We start from the raw sequence: 22534 nt of genomic DNA, 5'->3' as shown, positions 1-22534 counted from the left end.
ACACGGAAGTCAGGAAATCAAAGTACCATCATGCTTTAAAAAAAACTCTAAAATAAAAACCAAAAAATTTAGCTATCTCTAACGTTAATCCCTAATAATAAGTCCTGTATATTAGTCTGGTCCAAAACATGCTTTAACATCTGACACTCGAATCCCCTGTAAAAAAAAAAAAAGTCTAGGGCAAAGATCCCCAAAGTAGGGCCTGCGGGTCAAAGTTGGTCCATTGAGAGAGAGAATGATGGGGAGAGTTGGGGAAAATGCCTTTAGGTAGCCTTTTTTATTTGTTTGTTTTATTGCTGAGCTACTGAATTAGTTTTCTAGTTTTTTTATATTATTAAATACATAAGAACATTCCCCATGGCAATTATATTTACCTTCGGCCCACTAGCCCCAAATTAAATTAGGTTTTTGGCCCTTCTTAGGAAAAAGTTTGGCCAACCCTGGTCTAGGGGTTGGGAATGAGCTTTTTACAGTGTCTGGTATAACGCTAACGCTATTCTCTTGTGTTTACATAGATTGATTTATTAGTATTATTATAATAACCTTTATTTTATCAAGAAAAGCACATTGAGATTAAAAATCTCTTTTACAAGAGCGTCCTGGCCAAGATTAGGCAGTATGCAGTTCACATAGGTTTAACATATTAAAATAAATAACAGGTAACATCATTCATCCATCAAAACACGCATGTAATGACAGTTTAAAAAGTATTCAGAACATCTACAGGCCAATGTTTCAATCTTCAAATCATTTAAAATCTTTTTAAAAGCATGTAGTGAAACCAACTCTTTAAACTGCAACATTGTTTGGAGGTTATTTCATGCAAAAGGTGCTGCATATTTAAAAGCCTTTGATGAATATGGCCATATCTAAACGCACAGTACAGTTACAAGCTTATAGCCACATTATATCGTTATTATTACATGATATTGTTGCCTTCAGTGATTTCCTGAAGATATATACCCCAAAATAACGCAACTGGAATAACTACAGCAGTTGTCGATCTCATATGACGTATAAGCTCGCGATAGGGGTAAAATTTGAAGCCCTGTTTCAAGGGAAAGGGGTATGGGTAAAAAATAGGATTGGAATTGAGCCATAAAGTAACTTTGCAGCCCTGTAGCAACTCTTCATGACCCTATACTGTGGTTGAGGACCCCTGCTGTAGAAGCACCATGCAGCCCCCCACACTGCTTCCTATTGTCGTGTACTTAGAACTACGGTCACTCAAAGGAACGAAACTAATAAAATTAAAAATTGTATCATTTCGAGAGGGGTGGCACAGTGAGTAGCACAACTGCCTCACAGCAAGAAGGCCGCTGGTTCGAGCCCCAGCTGGGTCAGTTGCCATTTCTGTGTAAAGTTTTCATGTTCTCCCAGTGTTGGTGTGGGATTCCTCCGGGTGCTCCAGTTTCCCCCACAGTCCAAACACATGCGCTATAGGGGAATTGAATAAGCTAAATTGTTCGTAATGTATGAGTGTGTATGCATGTTTCCCAGTGTTGGGTTGCAGCATAGAAGGGCATTGCTGAGTAAAACATATGCTGGATAAGTTGGCGTTTCATTCCACTGTGGTGACCCCAGATTAATAAAGTAACTACGCCCAAAACTACAGTAAATGAATGAATGAATGATTGATTGAATCGTTTTGAGAGCCAAGGTACTGCAACACCATTCTAGTACAGGTATATCGTGAAACATAACTCTGAATCGTGTCGTGCCTCTAATATCCCTGTCTTCTGCTGTCTGACGCTGTCTCATCATTACACCTCCCATAAGATTCTTTAGGACTGTGTACCTGTCACATTTATAGTCACCATTTCCCAATCACCAAACGGTGTGAACCCTCATTCTCGTAACCATAAAAGCTCACCATTTACAGCATCTTTGTCTGGTCTCATAAATGTATCCTCTTGCTGACCCTTTGTAACCTGCTGTTCCCAATTTATTCATTAATGTGATGTCTAACAATCTGTCATTATTGGTCTAATAAAATCTTTGCATAGAAAAATTCTAACCACAGTAATAGCTCAAAATAATGTTGCTGTTTCAATTCAAGGTGTATTTCGATGTCTTGTAAGCAATGGAATTTTTGCATATTTCTGTTGCAGCTTATGCCTTTGACCCCTGCTATAACTACACAGTGCTGGATAATCTATGGAGAGCCAACAGCAGTCAGCCATCAAAATCAGTCTCCAACTGTGACCGCTCAGTCTCCTGGAGTGGCTGGTATCGGCTCTTCATTAACAGTCTGAACGCTCAGATCCCAGACACATGTGTTGAGAAGTATAGTTGTGGCACTGATGCTCCACTGTGGATTCGTGGTGGACACCCAACAGTAGCGGATGGAATCGTCACTCGAGATGTCTGCGGTCACTGGAAAAGTTACTGCTGCTATTACGGCTCTTTTCCTATACGAGTCAAAGCCTGTCCAGGAAATTATTATGTCTATGAGCTGCTTAAAACAACTACCTGTAATTTAACCTACTGTGCAGGTAATTATATTTACTTGAGCTGTTTCTACACATGATTTGTGTCTCTGTGCATTTGTCTATAATTAAGAATCAAGATTATTTCATGTTTAATTGATTAGCACCATTATCTTGAGTGTACAGATTATGAATCTGATCAGTTAGACATTATTGTCATGTTAATGATCAGTAGTATACACGTTATGTTTTAGTAAATTAATTATAAATGTTTTATATGGGGTAGCATGGTGGCTCAGTGGTTAGCACTGTCACCTCACAGCAAGAAGGTTGCTGGTATGATGGTACATGTAGAAGTAGAACTGACTTGTTCATTTTGAATTATTATTGGGGCTCAATCATTAGATTTTCAAGAGCGGGGGCGCCCAAACTCGGTCCTGGAGGGTCAGTGTCCTGCATAGTTTAGTTCCAACCCCAATTCGACACACCTGGACTAGCTAATCAAGCTCTTTCTAGATATACTAGAAACGTCCTGGGGTGCGTTTCCCAAACAACGACATAACTCGCGGCTGAACTATCATAGTAGGATCTTCGTTTGGGAAAAGAGCGATGAAGTGACGAGTGTTTCTCAAAACCCGTAGTTTCTCAATCGCACATCCATCGATTGAACCACGCCATTTATAATGTAAAACATCCATAATGACGCTCTAAACGGGGTACTTGCATCTTTAAACCCATCATTTTTGTGCAAGTTCTATTGTTTTACACACAGACACACACATTAAAAAAAACAATATTAGTTTTGGTAAAAAAAAAAAACATGCACTCGTTTTCCATATTAATTGAAATATATGTAAATGACATGTTTCCTTTACAAATGTTATTGAGAATAGCCAATTCCATATAAAATCACTTAGCTTACATGTATTCTAATCTCATATGTAAATCATATAAATCGTCAATGGTTGTAGGCCTAATTTACATTAGGCTATTTATTAAGAAATGAAAAAATCCTACTTAATGATCATCATCATTATTATTATTATTATTATTATTATTAAGATATTGGTTTATTTATTTATTTATTTTATTTATTTATAAGTCTACTTTTACAATTTGACACATGTAAACCACTGCAGAAATGTTCTAACCAGCAGGCCCAGGTCATATACAGTACAGATACATTTTTTAATAAATAAGCTACTATAAATTAAAAGCATTAACGTATGCTATATTTTTTTGTTTTCAGAAGCTTTAGAGACGTAACATAAATTCCGCTTTTAAATAATAGGTCACCTATAGCTTTCTTCATGAGGCTGTGTTCAAAATGGCATAAATGATTTCAAAGTGCACCACGAAGGGAGCGCAATTGTCAATATGAAGATATGAAGAATATGAAGAAACTCAACTGTAAAAATACTTTGAAAGCAAATTACACCTAAGAGAGATGACATTAATGCTGTCTTTTTAAGTCATTCCAAGTTTAAATGTTAGAATGTTTTGAATAAATATGGCATGGGGGGGGGGGGGGGGCATAACTGGGAATAGAACACAGCCAGGAACTATGCCTCTAACTACAGCTATACAGGTGTAGTTGCAAGTGTACAAGTTTGCGATGCAATCTGCGAACTTGCAACCTTATTTAGCTAACGATGGTTTTCGGAAACGGACCCCTGGAAGGTGTGTTGAGGCAAGTTTGAGCTAAACTCTGCAGGACACCGACCATCAAGGACCGAGTTTGGGCACCCCTGTTAGAGTCTTGCTGTATTTAATTTTTTCTTCATTTTTAGAAAAATGTAATTAGTGAAAAGCTTACTTTGCAGTTTTATGTTTAAGGCTTGGCTAATTTGACATAATGTGTTCACAAAAGAATTGTACTTTTATTTGCCTGATTGTTTATCATCATTTGTTTCCAGTTGTTTCTAACATCACCACCACCAGTACAACAGTTACACCACAGACAAGCTTACCTGGTAATGTCTGTAGTCATTAAGTTAAACCATGTTGGCAAAGTTTCCATATGCTCGTGATGGTAATTGTGTTCGCTTTGATTTCTCTCATTGCAGTAATAACACTGCTGAATGGATGCACCGTAAGTTGAGTTAAAGAAATCGAAGTTTAATAGTTTAGACAACAGGGTGATAAGTTTTGCAGTAGTTTTTTTGTGTTGTCTAATACCGCCCGTTTTCACAGCGCCGTACAACAGAATTTCTAATGAATACAACAGAATTTCTAAGAATTTCTAGAAACTCTAATGTTACCCCGCTATTGTCAAATGACATTATGAGGGAATTGCCAGTTTGACCAATCACTCTGAGAAATAAGAAAAAGGGCGAATGAATGCCTATGAAGCTGCGGTCACACTGGGCTTTTCCTCCCATAGACCTCCATTCATATGCACGCGAATGCGTCAGACCGGAAACGCTGGGTCATGCGTCAAGTTTCGCATGTTGTTGCGGTGCAAAGTTCAAGCTTGGTGAACTCTGACCTGCGAAATCGCATCACTTGACTGCATGAGACCATCGAGGATCAAAACAGGACCTCTCTGGACAGAAATTTAAAACATGGAGCAATCGCTCACTTTATTAATGTCTAATCATCTTGTTTAATCCCGCCCCTTTTCACAGCGCCGCACGACAGAATTTCACACATACAAACTCTTGTGTAACTGCAGCTTGAGTTGGCAAGTGCAGTTTCTCACAGGTGTGGTTGATTATAATCAGCTGAGTACATAACCTGCACCTGAGGGAGAGCAAGTCAGAGGCAGCTGAAGAGATACCTTCTGCCAAGCTGATTTCTCGAGAGACCCAATTGCAAGTTGCCAGTGTAGGTGACACAGACATTGGCGGTCGAGTTGGGTGATTCCCCCATCCTATGGGTATCACTGGTTAAATGTGCTGTATCAAACTAGAGCTTGGCCCAGATGATAGTAGATGCCATTGCCCTTGCATATAGTAGCCAGGGTGAGAGCACACTAAACAAGGAGTGTTGCGTTTCTCTTGATCAATAGAACACAGTGGCTCTCTTACAGACATTTGTAGAGCTACAAGCTGGGCAACACCCAACACATTTGTGATATTTTACAATCTTCAAGTGAAGCTGGTCTTCTCTCGGTTGCTGGGTAGCACCAGCCAACTATAAGGAAACTAAGCTCCATGTCAAAAAACGATTGCTGTACCTTTTTCCTTAACCCAGAGATGCGTGCACTTATTCGCTTTGCTAGTGAGTCCCACATCTAGCAAACTTGGAGAGTTCCACCAAGGCCCCCAAAACCAGACTTGGTGGAGGAACTGGGTGCTTGGCACATTACGTTGTACGTTATGCCCTCTTGGTCAACCTGCATTTTGTGGATTGGTCCCAGCTAATGTGTGATCCCTACTTGCTAATTCCATATGGTACTCCCCCTGTATATGTTCATATTGTCACTGTGTCTCCCCATTTGGGTAGCAGGTGGCATCAACAGTGTCATTCTCCTTTGAGGCTGGCATTTTTGCCCAATGTACTGTTGTATATCTAAAAGTCCCTAGCCTACAGTTAGCTAGGTAAAAGATTTGTATGACCCTCTAAATTTTAAATATCCCTATATTCTGGTAATCAAAGGCCTGGGAACATTGGAAGTTTGCACCTTTATGTGCTCACACTATGTGCTCAGCTCACCCGCGCTTTACATACACTCCCCATAATGTCATTCTAACATATTTTCTAACATATAATTGTCTGTTGAGTGTTTGATATACATTCTTTCGTGAGATGATCCTATAGTCTTATGTTCATTAGTCATTGAATCAATGAATGCAGTTAAATCTTTTTTAATTCAGCAAACCCATGTACCTGCTACGATAGAAATGTCGTAGGTTTCTTCATGGCATTTTATATTTGGATATTCCACACATGAGATATTCCATCACAAATTTTTTAAAGCTTTTGCTTAGTCTACTTTTCAATTTTCTTTCGATCTTTTGGTGCATCCCTACCGAGTAAAGCTCAGTTGTGTTTTTTAGAGCTCTGGAGGATGTCTTCAAAATGTTCTTGCTCAGATAGAGAACATTACAGCTGAAGTGCTTCCACTGAATGTAAGAGAAAATTATCAAATCTATGCTATATTTGACTGACGGTAATAGTTTTATCTTATTGTCTGTCTATACATTCACATATAATTATTTTGGTTTGATCAATGAATTAGACTGTGACTGACATTTTGGCTATGGCCTTCAATGAATCTGAGAAGATTTCAGTGTCATCATCCTCATCAACATCATCATCATCATCATCATCATCATCATCATCAGCCAGTCCAGCTCAACTAGCCTCCAGTGGAAACCGTGTGTTAAAAACTAGTGAGAAACTCATTTCTACACTGGTGAAGCAGACAGACACAAGTGCCAGTGTCAGTTTTACACTTGCAGCTGTAGGTAAGTGGAGACACTGTTATTATTGATGATAAACCTGAGATTATATATCAGAGACTCAATCACACCAGCTCAGACCTTGCTCCACTTTGACTTGCTCAACTTTAGTATACATTACACAATGGAAATTGGCAGTATTTAATTTATTCTCTCATATATTCAATTCAATTGACCTTTATTTGTATAGCGATTTTACAATGTAGATTGTGTCAAAGCAGCTTCACATAACAAGTCATAGTAAATGGGAACAGTATAGTTCAGTTTGTAGTGTTTAAGTTCAGTTCAGTTTAGCTCAGTTCAGTGTGGTTTAATAATCACTACAGAGTCCAAACACTGAAGAGCAAATCCAACGATGCGCAGCTCTACAGATCCTGAACCATGCAAGCCAGTGGCGACAAATATATACTATGTTTGATTCAGAAACTGATTCCAAAAAAGTGAAGGCACAATTACTGAGAAGTTAAGGCTGAATGGTTAGGTAGTTGGACTTCCAAAGGTTCCAGGTTCGATTCTCAGTACTGACAGGAATTGAAGGTTAGGGAGCAAATAAATACTCCATCTTAAGGCAAGGACACACCAAGCCGACAGTTGGCAACTGGGCAGATTCAAGCTGGTGGTGTCAGTTCCGCTAGTTGGTTTGGTGTGTTCTACTTGTCACATCCATTGGGTTAACATCAGATCAAGTTGGCTGTTCAAATTTGAAAAAATCTTATGTGCATTAATGCTACTGAAAGTTATAATATGGGGCCCCATTCCCAACTGCCACATATAACAATAGACAAAGACTGGGGATTCACACAACAGAGGTTTATTGAATGGCACACAGGAAAATAACAACCCAAAGTAGTAAACAGAGATGAGAAACAGTTAACTTCCTTTTGATTTTTTGCAGTATTGGTTGATCAACCAGGAAAGACAAGGCAGGTAAATCCATACAGGGAAGGGATCTGGTAGGAAGCTGTGATTTGTTTTGTGGGTGTGGATTATTAGAATTCATGATCTGGCCAACCCAGTGGCAGTACTGTTATTTCGTTGCAAGTCTATGAAGATTTTCACTCAATTTACGTGGTCAATAAAGTCATCTATGGGAGAAAAAGATAAGTGGCACCAGATCCTATGGATGGCGAACCAGTAGGCTGAGTACATATGGCTTAAGGAGATATGAAATTAAGGGAAGGTATAATATTGTAATGAAAGTTTGCCATACTAACTTTATTTATCTTCTTATTAATAGTGAAAAGACCAATATGGTGGGAACTTACTGCAGGAGTATCAGAGTTTGATGTATTTTGTCGAGAGCCAGACACTTTGTGCAGGGTAGTGTACCTTGTTGAAAATCACCATGGCTCTTGTGACATCATATTGCTTTTTAACATGAACTTGGGCAATTCCCAAGACCCTCTCATTCTCTTGGGATCAGTGATCAAGTGCAGGGGCATCTTATGGCTCCCCCTGCCAGAGGAAGAGTGGGGATTCATAGTCCAAACATGCTCCGGAGCAGTGTTGAGCTGGTGGACTCTTTGCTGAGTTCTGTGCATGTTCTGCCTAAGGTAGGTAACGGCTTTAAGTCTGTTGGTGGTTCTGAAAGTATCTTATACTTAGTCTAGCCCTGTGGAATTACTGTAACTATGCAAAAGAAAAAGCTTGCCACATTCAAGTTATTAACTGGGAACCTCGGTTGGATGCAATATTTTTGGAAATTGCAAAAGAGTTGATAGAAGAGAATCTCTGCTGTTTGCAAAGCTGTGGGTTATCCAATGACTGGGATGTGCTTGCATATCCACAATTGCCAAAACACAGATTTTGTTATTAGAAGAGAATTAGTTGGTGATGAAATTAATTCCCTGATGGGACCAAGGTCAAAATGAAGGGGTAATGAAAGCAGAGCACTATTAGATTTTCTAGGCAGTTTTCAAACAAGACTTGACCGTGAATGAGTGGCAGAGTGGAGTATATATGGAAGTGTAGATGATTAGATTTTTGATTCAAGTGAAGGAGTACATGGTGTTCCAGGATCTGGTGCAGACAATGACTGGTGACTGGCTCAGTGACTCAACATAAATGTTGAGGTGTTTTAGACATGGCACAGGCTTTAGATGTACATGGTGATACTGCCGGTCATATAAGGCCACCAGTAGTGGTGCTTGAGGAGTGAGAGGGTTGATGTGCTACCTGGGTGTCCAGAGCCTGGTACTTCATGAACTGTGCCCAGAAGGAGCTGGAGAGTAGCTTTATGGATCGATGTCTAAATGTCATTCAATGGGGCAGACAATGAGCTTGGAGTGGACAATGGTTTCAGGTCCTCTGGTATCATCAGGAAAGTATGTGAAGAAGAGGGCCCGTAGAACTTGGTGAGGGTTAAGATGTTTCACATCATTCAAGTATTTATGATCAGTGATGACTGTAAAGGGATGTCATACCCCCTCCAGCCAGTCTCAAAGTTCTCAGTTGCCAATGTAATATTTTTCCTAGAGAGAGTTTCCTGGACAAGTATGTGCAAAGGTGGAGGCATGGAAGACCACCAGACTACTTTCGAGGGAGCAGAAGGTCTGGATGATGTAGCAGTAGGGCTGTGCATTTCTTTTAGCAGCTGGAACATTTTGTGGGAAGCTGGGCTCCAAGTGAGGATCTTTTGAATTTTCTTTTAGGAGTGAGGTAACTGGAAAGGTAATGATACTGAAACTGTGGATGAAACATTTACAATTATGCATTTAGCAGATGCTTTTATCCAAAGCAACTTACACCCGTGAACACACCCATGGAGCAGTTGGGGGTTTGGTACCTTGTTCAAGGGAATCCCCTCAGCTGTGGTACTGAGGTGGATATTCCCATCAACAAACCCTGCTGGTTCCGGGACTCGAACCTGCAACCTTTGGATCACAAGTAACAACTAACAATTAGGCCATGGCTGGAGAAATTTGCAAAGCTCAGGAATCTTTGTAACTCTTTCCCTCTGTGGCTATTGAAGGAAGGATTGGAAGGCGTTTGTCTTATAGGTTGTCGGTCATGCCCATTTAACTGTGTGGAGCACACTCAAAATTGCACAGAAGTAAGTATGGTGTGGTTATAAGGTGTCTGGTGCACATGGAGTGGAAATGGTGTCTTCTACATGTAGCTTGTCAAGCCCACTAAACATTGCACAATGTTTTGCAGAAATAAGGAGTGTTGGTCAGAAAGTGTCTGGTGCATATTAAGAGAGAGAGAGATGATGAGGTATAATAAATTATAACATAAAAGCATGTTTGTTTTTAATCAGAAGGACAAGTCTTCATCATTGGACCACAGGTGACCTTAGATAAAATCCCTCAACTTACCACAACAAATTCTTCTGTAGACATTGATCTTATTGGCATCGCCAAGAACAGCAATGACAGTAAGTTAAATGTTTGGTGTATGTTTTCTTAATGTATAATCATGGCATTACCACAAAACCACATTTATTTTTGACAATTGTCGTTTTTAAATAGTATTGTATTTAAGCCTCTGTTTCTGTCCTACAGGATCTGCTGCTGTGGCTTTCATGAGCTACACCACAATGGAGAATCTACTGAAGGCCGACTTCTTCAACACAACTAATGACACCATTAAAACCATGATGTCCACTGTGATCTCAGCTACTCTTCCCAAAACCAGCAACACTACACTCACCAAAGCAGTCAACTTCACCTTCAGACACATCAGAGTGAGAGACTGAAATGTGTTTTTGTCCAACATCAGCACTGATCAACATCTGAACACATCTAATATTCACTCTTCTCATATTTTCTGCTCGTTTCTTCTTCTTCTTGCAGGAGTTTGACCCCAACGGTTCTCTGTCCTGTGTGTACTGGAATATCAGCAAGTGGATTGTAGATGGTTGTTCTGTGTTAAACAGCAACAGCAGCCACACTGTGTGTTCCTGTGTTCATCTGTCCACATTCGCTCTCATCATGCAGACCAGCAGCAGTCCAGCACCGGTACCAGAACATTTCTAGAGAGCATTGAAGAGCAGCACAGATTTGGCACTCATGTTCTCTGCATGTTTTCTCAGAGCGATCTGCTGGATCTGCTGAATCTGGTGTGTGTGATCGTGGGTCTGGTGTTCTTCAGTTTGGCTCTGTTGTCCTTTGCTCTTTGTCAGTGGAGTCCTGGAGTCAATAATGTGGCTCGAATCAACATCTGCATCAGTCTGCTGTCGGCTCACCTTCTGTTTCTGCTCACACAACAGTTCCTGAGCCTCATTCGCCCTCAGCAGGTGAGAATGATGAAGGAGCTCTACAGCTCAGCACAGCCGCACTGAGAATCATCATAACCCTCTCTCATGGTCTCCAGGTGTTGTGTGTGGTAATAGCAGGCCTTCTGCACTTCCTCTTCCTCTCCGCCTTTGTGTGGATGTTCATTGAAGCTGTGCTGGTCTTCATCTGTGTCAAGAACCTATCACAGATCAGCTCCAAAAAGAGGGAGGTGCTTAGCAGTGTATTCTTGTGTGTGATTGGATATATGGTTGCTCTGGTTGTGGTGTGTGTGTCTATAGGGCTGGTTCCAGAAGGATACGGCAGTGAACAGTGAGTGGTGTTGCTCATTAATTGTTTTCTGCTTTTTGATAAAAATAAATTTGTTAACAGGCTGTAACAACGCCACACTCAAGCTTAAAATCTGTAACTATCTGTTCTTTTATATCAATTTATTAATTTACTATATTGTACTTTCCTCTAATCAGCTGCTGGATTAAAACAGATGAAGGGTTTATCTGGAGTTTTCTGGGTCCTGTTTGTGTCATACTAGCAGTAAGGTTTACTTACAGACATTTTTCTCATGGCCTGTTAAAATCAACAAAAATCTGATCATTTCTTAATCTTTCTACAGCTGAACATGATTTTCTTCATCAGGATCGTCATCATTCTGAACTCAGCTCTCACAAAACTGAACAGTGAAGTTTCACAGATGAAGCAAACCAAGTAACAAACACTCTGAATTAATCTATGAAAATAACAATTAGTACAGACTAAATCTCCTTTTCTGTTTGTCTGTAGGGTTATGGTGTTTAAAACACTGGGTCAGTTTGTGGTTCTTGGTTGTCCTTGGATTCTGGGTTTCTTCACTAATACCAGTGAGATGCTGCAGATCCTCTTCCTGGTCTTGAACTCTCAGCAGGGAACCTTCATCTTCCTGATCTACTGTATGCTCAATAATGAGGTCAGACATGTTTCAAAATCTATATCTATGCAAACATCTCTGCAAATCTAGGGCCAAAAAATACAGAGTGAGAAAATATGTGTTGTCAGGTTTTCCTACAACTATCAGTGCTTATCTATTGAGCTAGTATGCACAGTTGAGTAAATCTGGCTGCTAGACTCTTAAAACTTTTGTTTACCTTTTTCTATAAAGAAGTAACATTATCATTGATGAGATTCAGAGGTTAAATTGTTCTCACTCAGCTCTTCTCATCTCATTCTTGTCCAGATCAGGCAGCAGTACTGGAAGTGCTTCACATATCTGTGCTCTGGACGCAAACAACACTGAGCATCATGTTCAGGAAAACCAAGTACAATACAAGCGATTTAAAAACTAGAGACAGGGTTTTGCATGTTAAATGTCATAAGATGATAGAAAATGTCAGCTCTTTTATTTAATCTAAAATGACTTAAGATTTCTTTGTGTTCTTTATGTTTACTGTCTTTTCAAGAACTGTAATTCTGTACAAGTTTCTGTTTGCTTAAAGGGGTAATGAAATAGATGTTTTACTATTATTCTTTTGTGGTCAGTGCAGAACACATATAAATGTTGGCTGTACACAAAGCAGCACTGTGCTTACAGACACTGCTTTACATGTGATTATGCTGAGGCAGGACTAAAATGTCCTGCCTTTGAAGCATTTCTGGAACTGTAGGTTTCCCTCGGGTATATAGTAAAATCTAACACACTTCAGCACCAGCACGAATCCAAATATTTGCACAAATCAGTTGCATCTATCTCCCATTACAGTAAAAGTTTATGACCACATGGCATCAATTCTGTTATTTGCATTTTATCTACACTTTGTTGATGTGTATAATGTTACAATTTTATTTTAGGGTGTCTGTTGATATTTGCATTGAAGTTATTTGAGATGTATTTCTTGTCGAATTGCAGTTTATTTGTAGTTTATACAAGGCTTCTCAGTGCACATGCTCATCATAAAGCTCAGCAGTGATATTGTTGTTGTTGTCACTCTCACTCTTGAACAGCAGCTTTGCCAGTTTTGTAAGCCATGTTTACATTTATGAGTGAAAACATTATAAACTGAAAACAAAGAGCCTTTTCTAGATTAGCTGTCCCCTGTTAAATCTTTACATTTTCTAAACAATTGTGAAGCTCAATTAGAAAGACAAGTTAACAAGAACATTCTGGACTTCACTAAAAACACTTAATACCCTTAGCTTCATACCCTTTAACCCACCCATGTAGTGCCATCTCTGGTAAAAAGAAATAAAAAAACAAATGCGCAAATGATGTTTCTAAAAATACACTACAGTGGAACTGGACATGGGATTTTTGTTGTTTTTGCACTGGCTTTTATATTTGAATTTAACAATGAAACGATGCAGATCATAGGAGGAACTTGGGAACATATTTCCATGAACAAACAACATATCTATATACAGCTCAACACAAACAGGTATTGTATTAGTTTAGCGGTCTGTCTGGTCAGTAGAGGATCACCCGTTATCAACTCATATCAGGTAAGATGTACTTTTTGTTTATAATGATCTTTGTAAAATGTTATACGCTTCAGCAGGTGTTTTTCTGTGTTCAAGTGTTGATGCGTGATTATTTTTATGTAAAGTACGGTAAAGGCAATGCAAAGAGGAAAGATTGTGTGAAGTTTTTTTTTTTTAATAATACAAAAACAAGAACTGAGAAAGACAAGGCAGGAAACTAGAATAAGCAAACACTAAAACGTTAACATTCACATTCAAAGATCAACAAACTAAGACTGAAAACAAGAAAAATAGGTAACAAAGGGGTGAATACAGGGAACACAACTGGGGCAGTGAGACAAGGCAAAGCCAGGGTGAAGCCAGCAAAATACAGCTGGCAGGGCAGGAAACCACTTCACTAGGGCTAAGGACCACCACTGTGGCACAGGCGGCACCAGATCTGAAGCAGAGTCATGGACTAAAACAGGCTCTGGAGTGGAGTAACAAACTGGAAGAGCTAGAACAGAAAGGCAGTGGCCGACAGGATAGAAAGAAACTCTGGGCCGGTGGCTAGGTAGGGGTTCTTCTAGGGAAGAGACTCTGGTCTGGTCGTCACCTCAAGAGGAGACCCTAGGCTGGTGACCATCTTAGGAAAAGACTTTGGGTTGGTGAACATCTTGAGAAGAGCCACTGGGTTGTTGGCATTCTTAGGAAGAGACTCTGCGCTGGGGTCAATCTAGGAAAAGGTCTCTCTGTTGGGAAGAGACTGGACTGGGGTTAATCTAGGGAAGAGACTCTGGTCTGGTTGTCACCTCAAGAGGAGACCCTAGGCTGGTGACCATCTTAGGAAAAGACTTTGGGGTGGTGAACATCTTGGGAAGAGACCCTGCGCTGGGGTCAATCTAGGAAAAGGTCTCTCTGTTGGGAAGAGACTGGACTGGGGTTTATTCTAGGGAAGAGTTTCTGGCAGGGGGTTAATCTAGGGAAGACACTATGTTGGGGTTAACCTAGAGAAGAGTTTCTGGGTTGGGGTAAATCTAGGAAAGAGCCTGTAGATTATGGTTAATATAGGAAAGAGACTCTGGGTTTGGGGTAATCTAGGGAAGAGACTTTGGGTTGACTGATATTTTAGAAAAAGACTCGTAGATGGTGGTCATCCTAAGAAAAGACCCTGGCCTAGTGGCCATCTTAAGAAAATACTTTGGTTTGGTGAACATCTTGAGAAGAGCCTCTGGGTTGTTGGCTATCTTGGGAAGAGACCCTGCGCTGGGGTTAATCTAGGTAAAGGTCTCTCTGTTTGGAAGAGACTGGACTGGGGTTAATCTAGGCAAGAGTTTCTGGGTGGGGGTTCATCTAGGGAAGACACTATGTTGGGGTAAATCTAGAGAAGAGTTTCTGGGTGGAGGTAAGTGTAGGGAAGAGCCTGTGGGTTATGGTTAATATAGAAAAGAGACTCTGGGTTGGGGGTAATCTAATGTAGACACTGTGGGTCAGGGGTAATCTAGGGAAGTCACTATGAGTTGGGATTAATCTAGGGAAAGCACTCTGGGTTGGGTTTAATCTAGGGAAGGCACACTGAGTTGGGTTTCATCAATGGAAAAGACTCTGGTTTGGGGTGCATCTAGGAAAGAGACTTTGGGTTGACTGCTATCTCAGAAAAAGACTCTTATCTGGTGGTCATCCTGAGAAAAGACCCTGGACTAGTGGCCATCTTAGGAAAATACTTTGGTTTGGCAAACATCTTGAGAAGGGCCTCTATGTTGGTGGCTATCTTGGGAAGAGAATCTGTCTGGGGTTCATCTAGGGAAGAGACTCTGGGTCAGGGTTAATCTAGGGAGGACACTCTGAGTTAGGGTTAATCTAGGGAAGAGACTGTGGATTGACTGCTATTTTAGGAAAAGACTCTTGGCTGGTGATCATCTTGAGAAGGAGTTGGAGGCTATCTTGGGAAAAGACTCTGGGCTAAGGTTAATCTAGAGATGAGACTCTGGATTGTAGTCAATTTAGGGAAGACACTCTGGGCTGGTGGTCATCTTTAGAAGAGCCTTTGGGTTGGAGGCTATCTTGGGAAGAGACTCTGGGTTGGGGTTATTCTAGGGAAGAAACTCTATATTGGGGTTAATCTAGGGATGAGACTCTGGGTTGGGGTTAATTTTGGGAAGACACTCTGTTGGTAGTATCTTAAGAAGACACTTTGGGCTGGAGATCATCTTAAGAAAAGACTTAAGGTTCATTTTCGGATAAGTCAGGGCAGGGAGCCATGTAAGAAAGACACTGGGTAGGCAGTCATCTTGGATAAAGCCCCTGGGCTTGTGGCCATCTAGGGAAGAGACTCTGGGGTTGGCTGCCATCTTGGGAAGAGACCGGGCTAGTGGCCTTTTTGTTAAGTGTCTCTAGGTTAATGGCCATGACACTTGTTGACACAGGACTTGCAGCAACGATGGGTATTAAATCTGTTGGAGCTCTGAAATAGCTGACATTGCAGGAAAGCCAAAGGTCTAAATCAGGGAACTAGTGAGTGTTCAGATCGCTTGGTCTGAGAATGCTGAAGCCATGGTATTAGAGAGGTAGTTTTTTTATCTGGACTATGAAGGAATAGACATCAGTGAATGATGCAATCATTTGATGCTTACAATGATAACTGTGCTAGAAGCATGCTAGACACATACCAATATAGAAGTTTGTCACCAAAATGTATTCATTGATTTTTTTTTCTATTTTATATGTTCAGATATACAGTAAATACTTAAACCTCCTATTGTGTGCAATTCTAACAAGTATGTTCATATATTCAGTGGAATATTCCATTCATGTTTGAAACAGAATAAGCAAACAAGTTCATGCGTCAGTGCCAAAGCTACTTTGTTTTCTCTCTGAACTGTAAAGGAAACTTTTCCTGTCATCTGTTTTTGGTTTTTGTTTTGGATAAAGAGAAATACTGACAATGGCTTCCTCTCTTCATAAAAGTGAGTGTTTTTCTTGTCAAGTTCACTAAAAACTACTTCACCAATTCTCCCAACAAACCCCAGCCTTCAGCTCAGCCTTGTTTGAAACGAGCTATAGTCAGATGCTTTTTAATCATTTCATTTAGTGAATTTGATATGCTTTTCAGGTTTTATAAGAACACTGGCTCTCGTCTCTGTTATTCTGTGTAAGTATACACGATGTGTGTATGTGTGTGTATTTGTTGGTAGGGGATTGCATACTGGTCTACTTATCTAATCAAATACCAAAGTCTTTGAATGTCAGAAGGACTGTAATATCAAAATGCAGCTTTTCATAATTGGAGAGTTTATATTCATATATTTTATATCATATGACCTTTATATGGCTCAGTGTTTGTGTGTGTTTTGTGATATGCATCTTTTTTTTCAGCTGGTACTAACATGAACAACACCAGTACAACAACCTTACCAGAGACAAGCTTAGCTGGTAATGTAGTCTGATGATTCCTCTGTTGATTGTGTTTGACTGAATGTCAAATGTGCAGCTGTAGATTCAGTGTGGCTTTTAACAGAAATCACTCATGATTTTCTTCATGAACAATACAGTATTTCAGCATCTGAGGGTGTACTCACACTAGGCACAGTTGTCTTGAACTGTGCCTGAGAGCGATTGTCCCCCCCTCGGCCCGCACTGGCACTGCAATTTTACCTTCTGAGCCCAAGCACGCTTGTGTCATTGATGCGACTGTCCAATAAAAAGACTCTTCAGAAGGGAAGCACTCTTGCTCAGTACAATGGAGATTGCTTTAGTTATATTGTTTGTATTATTTTGAGTCATTTGGGATGCAATGACACACAGTCAACTCTTTCGCTGAACAGATCCACCACTTTTGACGCTCGAAGATTTTCATGAAAGTAATCGTGTTGTAGGTATTAGGAGGTTTGCTGAAGGTGGCAGCTGGGGGGTTGTATCTTTAATAAACTATGACAGTTTGCATTCATTGAAAAGTAAGAATGATTTATAAATCCATATAAAACAATCCCTTAAATGTTGCATCTTCAGTTTCGCGCTCAGTCGCGCCTTGCACTTACATTACAAGTGTACCGCACCAAAGCCCAACCAAACTGCGCTCTGGCACACCTCGTCCAACTGGGCCAAGGCCGGCCAACTGAACCGTGCCTTGGCATGATTCATAGCACTCACACTTGTCAAACCAACCAGGATAGACTAGTGTTCAGTAAGTACACCCTGAGACTGACTATGTGGTTTTCTTATTTATTTAGACACAGCCACTTCCAAAACTTTTACTAATTCTGCTTATTCTGCACGTGAGAATGGTACTTAAGTGAATGTGGTCTTTCAAATATAAATCATGAAGAACACAGTAGGTTATCGATTAGTTGATTGATTTTATTTTTCAGATGTCACTGAAATGAGCAGCAAATTTACAACAGATGCTGTAAGCATGTTGCCAGAAACAATCACACCAGATGAAAATTCAACATCTACAGTTGAGGAGGACACTAAACTTGGCTGTAATATCAAAACATAACCCTTTATTTTATTGCCTTTTAAATAAGACAGTAATTCATAAGTTGATTCTGATTCATCATCTGTTTCCATTTGTTGTTTTAGTTGCTTTACCATTGGTCACTTCCACAGTGTCTGACAGTTCCACTTCTACAGGTGAGCATGATGCTGGACTTCACTGTAGAATTGTAACATTAATCCTTTCAGAAGTACTTTCTTGATTGTGATTTAACATTTGTTTTTCCATCTTTTATCATTTCAGTTTCTTCACACACCGTCACTACCATAATATGTACCAATCCCACTACTACAGGTGAATGTGTTGCCTGCATGAAATGTGCCTTTTAAAAGAAGCTCCTCCTTATACTTGTCTTCAAAAAGAGCTCAGACATCCAGATTGACCATCCAATTAACTTCAGCTTTCATCTGTTTCAGTTCCTGTACCAACAGTCACTTCCACAACATCTACTAGCTTTACTTCTGCAGGTCAGGATGATGCTAGACTGAATGCAAAACTAAAACTCAAACCTCAGTAATCAAGTTCTTCATGAACAGCATGGTAATTCAGCATCTGAATCTGTTGTTATTATTATTTTTTTAGTTTCTATAGAGTCAGTCACCTTCGCAACATCTAATAGTTCTGATAATTCGACAGGTGAGGTCTCTCATGATGTTTTTTTTTAATGAAAAACACAGTATTTCATAATCTGACTAAGATGTAACATCTTTTTCCATCTGTTATTGTGTCAGTGCCTTTACAGTCTGTCAAGTCCACGATGCCTACCAATTCTACTACTGCAGGTAAAGATGATCCTGGACTGGACTGTAATTTTGAAACACAAGCTTCCATATAGTTTCTTCATGGACAACATGGTAATTGCATCTAAAGGCCCGTGCACACCGGGACGCTTTTTGCTCACGTTTTCTGTCGACATTTGATGCCTCGTGACTAAATAAAAGGCGCCAATGTGATCGTGCACACCAATGTGCAAAATGCCAGGCGTAATCAAGCATCGCGTCCAAAACCTTCTCCGCCAATCAGATTGGCATTTTTGTTGACCTGTACAGAGCTGCTGAAGTTACAGTAAACAGCACTTGGAGGCGCTCAAGCGCAAAACTGTCAATGCAAGCGCACATTGAAGAAGATGCCCAAAGGCGATATGAACGTGGAGCTGCTTATTGCACTGGTGAACAATAAATGATTTCTTTATCGCTAGAGCTGGATCTGCGACTTGTTCGCTTGCTTGTTCGAATCTCCAGTAATTTTAACAACAAGCGTGCTAACTTTCTCTCTTCTTCTTCTGTGTTACAAGCGGGTGTCAGAAGATTTAAGTTGTGTAGCGCCCTCTAACGTCAAGGAGTTGTTTTGCATACTCTTCTGCTCGACGCTAGTAAAAATCGCTTGGGTTTGAATCTGGAAAAACGTCTCAAAACGCTGAGGATAAATGCAAACGAAAAGCGTCCCGGTGTGTACGAGCCTTTAGTCTCATTTGCCATGTTTTTGTTTTTATTCCTTCAGATCCAGTCACTTCTGCCACATCTAATAGTTCTGCTGATTCTACTGGTAAGGACGATGCTTAACTGAATGGGGTATTTTATAACTTTCATGAAGAACACAGGGGTTCATCCTCTGGGTCTGAATTGACATCTTTATCAATATGGTGTTGTATCAGTGGTTTCCCTACTGAAAAAAAAACAGCTTAAACCAGCCTAGGCTGGTTGGCTGGTTTTAGCTGGTCGACCAGCCTGGTTTTAGAGGGGTTTTGGCCATTTCCAGGCTGGTTTCCAGCCATTTCCAGCCTGGTCTTAGCTGGTCATACTGGAAAATGACCAGCTAAATCCAGCTAAAATCAGCCTGACCAGCCTGGTTTAAGCTGGACATAGCTGGTTTTGGCTGGGCTCCCAGCCTGGCTAGGCTGGTCAAGCTGGTTTTAGCTGGTCATCTCCCAGCATGACCAGCTAAGACCAGGCTGGAAATGGCTGGAAACCAGCCTGGAAATGGCCAAAACCCCTCTAAAACCAGGCTGGTCGACCAGCTAAAACCAGCCAACCAGCCTAGGCTGGTTTAAGCTGGATTGTTCAGCAGGGTTTACACCCAAATAACGTTCTCCACGTTCTCCAATTCTACTACTGTAGGAAAATATATTTCACAACTGGAATGTGGGTCTCAAAAAATGCCCTTTCATTCATGAAGAACACAGTAAATTATCCAACCCAGGCTCATTGTGGATACGTACCCCTGTATACATTTCTGGAGAGTGCGAAATACACTCTAGGGGGAACGTCACTTTGTGGTTTTTGTTTTTCGCGAATCCACCAACGGCCGCCGTGTGCGCTTTTTGAGATATCAAATTTCTCTCGCAGGTCTCAATTGTGACTACTCTTCACAGAGGCCACTGTCGATCGCCTGACCAATCGACCGACCGACCCGCCCATCCACTTCCTTAAAGCCAACCGATAGTGTTCGCCTGATTTTTACCACATTTTCAGATTTTACCACATTCTCATCCTGTTATTTACTTGTTTATTTTATTTTTGGGCTTTTGTTTTTGTCTTAACTGCTTTCTGGAACCGTTCTTCGCTTAACTTGAACCCCGTAGTTCACGTCCCAAGTCCACCAGCGTACCCGGCGAGCCACTGGACAAACTCGTAACAGCGGAAAAGCCATCCATACGGAGGTGAGCAGTCAGCCGGTTGCACAAAAAGGAATAAAAGGCGTCAGCGCCAGTATCATATTTCCCCCATAGCATTCGTTGTTTTGTACAGACGAACCGAAGCCCAACATACTTCAGAGCATGTAATTCACTCTCTCTAGTAATGTATACAGGGGTCCGTTTTTAGAATGAGCCTGTTGCAACCATCATTTGAATTTGATTTAACTCATTTCCATCTTTTATTGTTTCATATCCTTTACCATTTATCACTTCGTCAACCGATTCTACTACTACAGGTAAGGATGAGGTTGGATCGAACTGTAATATTGAAACATAAACCTCCATAATCAAAATCTTCGTGAAAGTAAGTTGTATTGTAATTCAGCATCTGAATCTGATCTAATATATTTTCTTCTGTTTTTCTTTTTAGTTTCTTTAGAGCTAATCGATTCCACAGCATCTTTTAGTTCTGCTAAGACGACAGGTGAGAATGATACTTGATTGAATGTGGTATTTGAAAAATGTTCCCTCATGATACTTTTTTACAGAAGAATCATCTCAGACTGATTTAATTTTCAATTTGTTTTTGTATCAGTGTCTTCACAGCTTGTCACTTCCACAACGTCTACTAATTCCACTTCAAAAGGTGAGGATACTGCTGGACTGGACTGTAACACTAAAACAAAACTCAATAATCAGTTTCTTCATTTAAAGCATGACAATACAGCATCTGAATCTGATCTAATATGTTTTCTTCTGTTATTACTTCAGATTCTTTAAAGCCAGTCACTTCCGCAACATCTACTAGTTCTGCTCATTTCATTGGTGAGAGTGATACATGACTGTATGTGGTCTTTGAAAAGCTTGTTCTGTGGCCCAGTAGTGCAAAACACAACGCATTAAGATCACAACGCAGCAACATTAAGATCACAACACAAAAACATTTCAAAAAGCAAACATTAACTTCACAATGCAGAAACATTAGAGTACACGGCTGATCATCTGACTATGATGTAACCTCTTTTCCATCTGTTTTTGTATCAGTGCCTTCTCAGCCGGTCAATTCAACAACACCTACTAATTTCACTTCGACAGGTGAGGATGATGCTGGACTGGACTGGACTGTAATATTGTGACAACACAAAAACTCAATAATCAGTGTCTTCATTTCAAACATGAAAAATCAGCATCTGAATCTGATTTAACATTTCCTGTTATTATTCTTTAGATTCTTTAAAGCCAGTCACTTCCGCAACATCTAGTTCTGCAAATTTTTTTGGTGAGAATGATACGTGAGCAGCACGAGTGGTCTTTGATGAACCCAAAAGAGCACATGTCACTCCGCTACTCACCCGTTTGCACTGGCTGCCAGTTGCTGCTCGCATCAAATTCAAAGCTCTGATGTTTGCTTACAAAGCGACCTCTGGCTTTGCTCCTTCGTATCTGCTCTCACTTCTGCAGATGTATGTGCCCTCCAGAAACTTGCGTTCTGTGAATGAACGTCGCCTCGTTGTTCCATCCCTAAGAGGGAAGAAATCACTTTCCCGAACTCTCGCATTCAATCTGCCCAGTTGGTGGAATGAACTCCCTAACTGCATCAGAACAGCAGAGTCACTTGCTGTCTTCAAGAAACGACTAAAAACTCAACTGTTTAGTCTCCACTTTCCTTCCTAATCTGCAACTGCCTCTCTGGCTATACCACTAACTGTACTCTCTCTCTCAAAAAAACATTACTATTGTTTTGCTTCTTAGACTTTACACACCTGAAACTTGTCTATAGCACTTGTTCACTGCTGCTCTTATAGTTGTGTAAATTGCTTCCTTGTCCTCATTTGTAAGTCGCTTTGGATAAAAGCGTATGCTAAATGACTAAATGTTAATGTAAATGTGATTGGATGTGGCTTTTT

The 22534-nt window shown here is 40.4% G+C and overlaps 2 protein-coding genes and 1 long non-coding RNA gene across 3 annotated transcripts; all 3 read left to right on the top strand.

The window, feature by feature from the left end:
• The first annotated feature begins 4342 nt into the window (after positions 1–4342).
• On the top strand, positions 4343–6696 carry LOC130223251 (uncharacterized). The gene is made up of 4 exons (XR_008836636.1): positions 4343–4402; positions 4496–4521; positions 6431–6502; positions 6613–6696. It is a non-coding gene; the product is annotated as an uncharacterized LOC130223251 (long non-coding RNA).
• Positions 6697–9330: 2634 nt separating this feature from the next.
• On the top strand, positions 9331–12390 carry LOC130223129 (adhesion G protein-coupled receptor E3-like). Its single transcript, XM_056455880.1, has 10 exons — positions 9331–9385; positions 10095–10211; positions 10339–10520; positions 10630–10794; positions 10869–11072; positions 11150–11382; positions 11538–11604; positions 11684–11775; positions 11851–12013; positions 12281–12390. Exons 1-10 carry the CDS (start codon positions 9331–9333, stop codon positions 12338–12340), a joined length of 1338 nt encoding a protein of 445 aa, XP_056311855.1. The 3' UTR covers positions 12341–12390.
• A 4169-nt stretch (positions 12391–16559) lies between these two features.
• On the top strand, positions 16560–21864 carry LOC130223050 (uncharacterized). Its single transcript, XM_056455785.1, has 14 exons — positions 16560–16648; positions 16873–16929; positions 17865–17978; positions 18079–18129; positions 18236–18286; positions 18409–18459; positions 18575–18628; positions 18724–18774; positions 19493–19537; positions 21058–21111; positions 21223–21273; positions 21399–21452; positions 21672–21751; positions 21856–21864. The coding sequence occupies exons 2-14, from the start codon at positions 16884–16886 to the stop codon at positions 21862–21864; spliced, it is 711 nt and encodes a 236-aa protein (XP_056311760.1). The 5' UTR covers positions 16560–16648; positions 16873–16883.
• The last annotated feature ends 670 nt before the right edge of the window (positions 21865–22534 follow it).

This window comes from Danio aesculapii, chromosome 1 (genome assembly GCF_903798145.1).
Source record: "Danio aesculapii chromosome 1, fDanAes4.1, whole genome shotgun sequence".
Lineage (NCBI taxonomy): Eukaryota > Metazoa > Chordata > Actinopteri > Cypriniformes > Danionidae > Danio > Danio aesculapii.
Note: the sequence above shows the minus strand (reverse complement) of the source record. Positions and strands in the feature narration are given on the sequence as shown.